The sequence below is a fragment of the Staurois parvus genome, unplaced genomic scaffold (genome assembly GCF_062004578.1).
Source record: "Staurois parvus isolate SC_StPar_1 unplaced genomic scaffold, SC_StPar_1.0 ptg000432l, whole genome shotgun sequence".
NCBI classification, from domain to species: Eukaryota; Metazoa; Chordata; class Amphibia; order Anura; family Ranidae; genus Staurois; species Staurois parvus.
This window is the reverse complement of record NW_028318228.1, coordinates 7736323-7739977: the sequence shown is the minus strand read 5'-3', so window position 1 is coordinate 7739977 and position 3655 is coordinate 7736323. Positions and strand designations below refer to the sequence as shown.

At 37.8% G+C, this 3655-nt stretch overlaps 1 protein-coding gene across 1 annotated transcript; it reads left to right on the top strand.

Moving 5' to 3' along the window:
* Positions 1–522: 522 nt before the first annotated feature.
* Positions 523–2094, top strand: LOC149454387 (E3 ubiquitin/ISG15 ligase TRIM25-like). The gene has a single exon (XM_089687614.1). The coding sequence runs from the start codon at positions 523–525 to the stop codon at positions 2092–2094; it is 1572 nt and encodes a 523-aa protein (XP_089543740.1).
* Positions 2095–3655: the final 1561 nt, after the last annotated feature.

Here is a 3655-nt window from a genome sequence, read left to right as displayed (position 1 = left end):
ATTGGATATGTTTTATAACAGAAAGTAGAAAATATTGTTTTATTTCACAATTTTTGGTCTTTTTTCATTTACATAATAAAAAAAATAAAAAAAACCTGGTGGTGATTAAATACCACCAAAAGAACGCTCTATTTATGTAAAAAAAATATATAAATTCCATTTATGTACAAAAGTATGTAAAAAAAGGACAAAACCATTTTCAGAAGTGTATAAAACCTATGGATGGGATTTAAGAAGTCCCAAAACTTGAATTTTTAATTTCTCAAGTTCTTCAATCAAGGGTATCACTATGAATTCAAGAATTCCTGCATTGATCAATGGCTAACAAAGTACAAGACAATCTGTCCTCAGCATATAAAGGGTTACTAGAGGAGGGTGGATCTTAATTTACAAGGACAGCTGATGTCACTTTGCATAACAAGGCCTCCAAAGAACCTCTTTCAATCCCAAGGTATAAGACCCATGAGCTGAGATTCCATCACCAGTTAATGTCCTTCTCACAAGAACATTTTCATCTCTTCAATGGCATCTGCTGACCTGAGAGAGGAGCTAAACTGCTCCATCTGCCTGAACCTTTATAAGGAGCCCATATTACTGAAATGTGGCCACAACTTCTGCTGGGACTGTCTAGTGACTGCGCTGGATTTCCAGGAAATATCTGGAAAGTATTTCTGTCCAGAGTGCAAAGACCAATATACAGAGCGCCCTCCACTACAGAAGAACCGGAAGCTGTGTAACATCACGGAGTGTTTCATATCTGCTCACCAGGAGGACACAGAGGTCTTGTGTACATACTGCCATTCTCCTACACCAGCTTCAAAAACGTGTCTGCACTGTGAGGCCTCATTTTGTGATAAGCACTTGAGCAACCACAGCAAGTCATCGCATCACATGCTAACCGAACCCACCGCGTTATTTGGGGACATAAAATGCTCCACACACAAGGAGCTCCTAAAATATTACTGCTCGGAGGACAATACCTCTATCTGTGTGTCTTGTTGGGTGGCTGGAGACCACAAGGGACACCAGGTGGACCTTCTAAATGAGGCCTCTGAAAAGATAAAGGAGAGATTAAGAGATTCTACAAATGCATTAGACTTTGAGAGACAGGAGATCCAGAGGAGAATTCGAAATCTGGAAAATCATAGCACAGCAGAGTATGGAAAATCACTTGCTGTTGTCAAGAGAGTCACTGAGATGTTTAGTGAAATCAGGAAACAGCTGGATGATGTTGAGAAGAGAGTCCTGATGGAAAGCTGCAGACAAAAGATAGCGATCTCACATTCAGCCACTTATCTGATCCAGCAGTTGGAGCAACAGAAGGATGAGCTGTCCAAGACAATCAACCAAATGAAAGAATTGTGCGATATTGATGATCCAATAACTGTGTTGAAAAAGGCACCTAACAGAGAGGACATTCGTCCTCAGATGGGGAACACAACCAATGATGTCAGAACTGCTGGATGTATATCTGAGGGAGCCATCATACACATGCTGCAAAGAGGACTTTGCGTCTTAACTCACAACCTCAGCGATCTGGTGGCAAAAAGACAATTTTTAAAGTTGGAGAAATCTGACATTTTATTGGACATAAATACGGCTCATGATAACATTACACTATCAAAGAAACGGAAGAGGGCTGTTCATACTAACCTTGGTGTCAACAGGCCTGAAGGTCCTAAAAGGTTTAAATGTTGCCAAGTATTGAGTATCCAAAGTTTTACTTCAGGGACACATTACTGGGAAGTGGATGTAAGTGAGGCAGAGCAATGGCTGATAGGGGTGGCCTCTGAGAGCATGGAGCGGAAGTTTGCGGGAAATGAATCATTTATTGGCTGTAATGAGAAATCCTGGAGCCTGAGTCAAACACCTTCAAATCTTCAACTCAGGCACAACAACTCTTTGATAAATATAGACTCCAAATCGTTTCTAAAGAATGTTGGGATTTATTTGGAATATGACTCTGGCCGTCTGTCCTTCTACCAGCTGTGTAAACCCGTCAGACACCTCCACACCTTCACTGCCACCTTCACTGAGCCCCTCCATGCCGCTTTCTATGTTTATCCAAAAAGCTCCATCAGAATTATAAATTAATTGCTATAATAGAGTTCAAATGTTAATTTTTTTTAATTGCATTTAAATATAATTCATCTCATTTTTATTATTGACTTTATTTAAAGTGTAGATAGAGTGCAAAGATTTTTTTTTCCAGTTTTGGATAAAGTAGGAAAGGATTGGAACCCTTGTCAAATTGTATCATTTTCTGTATCTCAGCTAGATAGATTCTTCCTTTCTATATGTCTTGGTGATGGTGATCAGAGGTGATGGGAAATCCAAAAATGTTAACATTGTCACCAGAACAAGAGATGAATGTAAGTCTTTTCAATACCAGAACAAGAGATGAATGTAAGTCTTTTCAATACCAGAACAAGAGATGAATGTAAGTCTTTTCAATACCAGAACAAGAGATGAATGTAAGTCTTTCAATACAGACACCTGTTCTGGTGACAACTGCTTGAAATTCTGCTCACTTTGGAGAGATTTCCTCTCACTTCCTGTTGCATCTCCATCCAAAACAAATAAAATAGTTTTAGCTATAAATAAATTTTAACCAATGTAATACCTATGAAAGTCAATGTTTAACCTTTCTCCACTCCATCCTAAACTAACAAAAACAAAGTTTTGGGCTGTAGAGGTACTTTCATCATTATCGTGGTTATGACAATTGAATGTTGGCCATAGTTTCCTTTATTATGTATATTATAGTTTTTTTAGTATTTGAACAATACTGTTTCCATTTATTATAAATGCTTCCATTCCATATCAATACTGTTTGCTGATCCTGCTGCCAATAAACCTTTCTGCTTTCTGAAAGAAGTGTTTGTGTCGTTATGTTCCATGTTCCTATTGTAAATTATTTCACAGGATGTAGAAGGTCTCCTATAAGCAATGTTGGAAGGTGAAACATATTTCAGTTAATTTGTAACTTTAGCTATTTTTTATATTTCTTAAGGAATGGTTAGAACATATATCAGGTTATTTTTTGCTTTCATTGGCTGTCCATAGATGAGTCTTTTTTTTTTCATTCATCTAGCGGGTTGAATGAAAAAAAAAATGACCTTATTCCCTCATCCATACTTTTCAGTGTGGGTGGAGAAATCATCCCCAGCTTTGTCTTTGTACTCTGAAAATGGGGAGACAGAAATATTAACTCACACTGACACTAATGATGGGGCACCATCATTGGTGTCAATGGGAGGAATAGTGCCTCATCATTGGTGTCAGTGGGAGGAATAGTGCCCCATCATTGGAATCAGGGGGAGGAATAGTGCCCCATCATTGGTGTCAGTGGGAGGAATAGTGCCCCATCATTGGAATACCATACCATATTGAAATCAAATCTGATGTTTTTTAATTTTTATTTGGTGTGCGTTGGAAGAGGGGTAGTCTTATACGGCGAGTATAGCCCAAACCCTATATTTTAACAGGAAAAGTAGGGGGTCGTCTGATACGCTGGAAAATACGGTATATACTGCATGTTGAAATGCATTTTTATTACAATATATTTGTAAAAATACATTTCAAATATACTGTATGTCTTTAAAAATACAAATCTACATTTTTGGAATGCATTTACAAATATTTGTAAAAATAT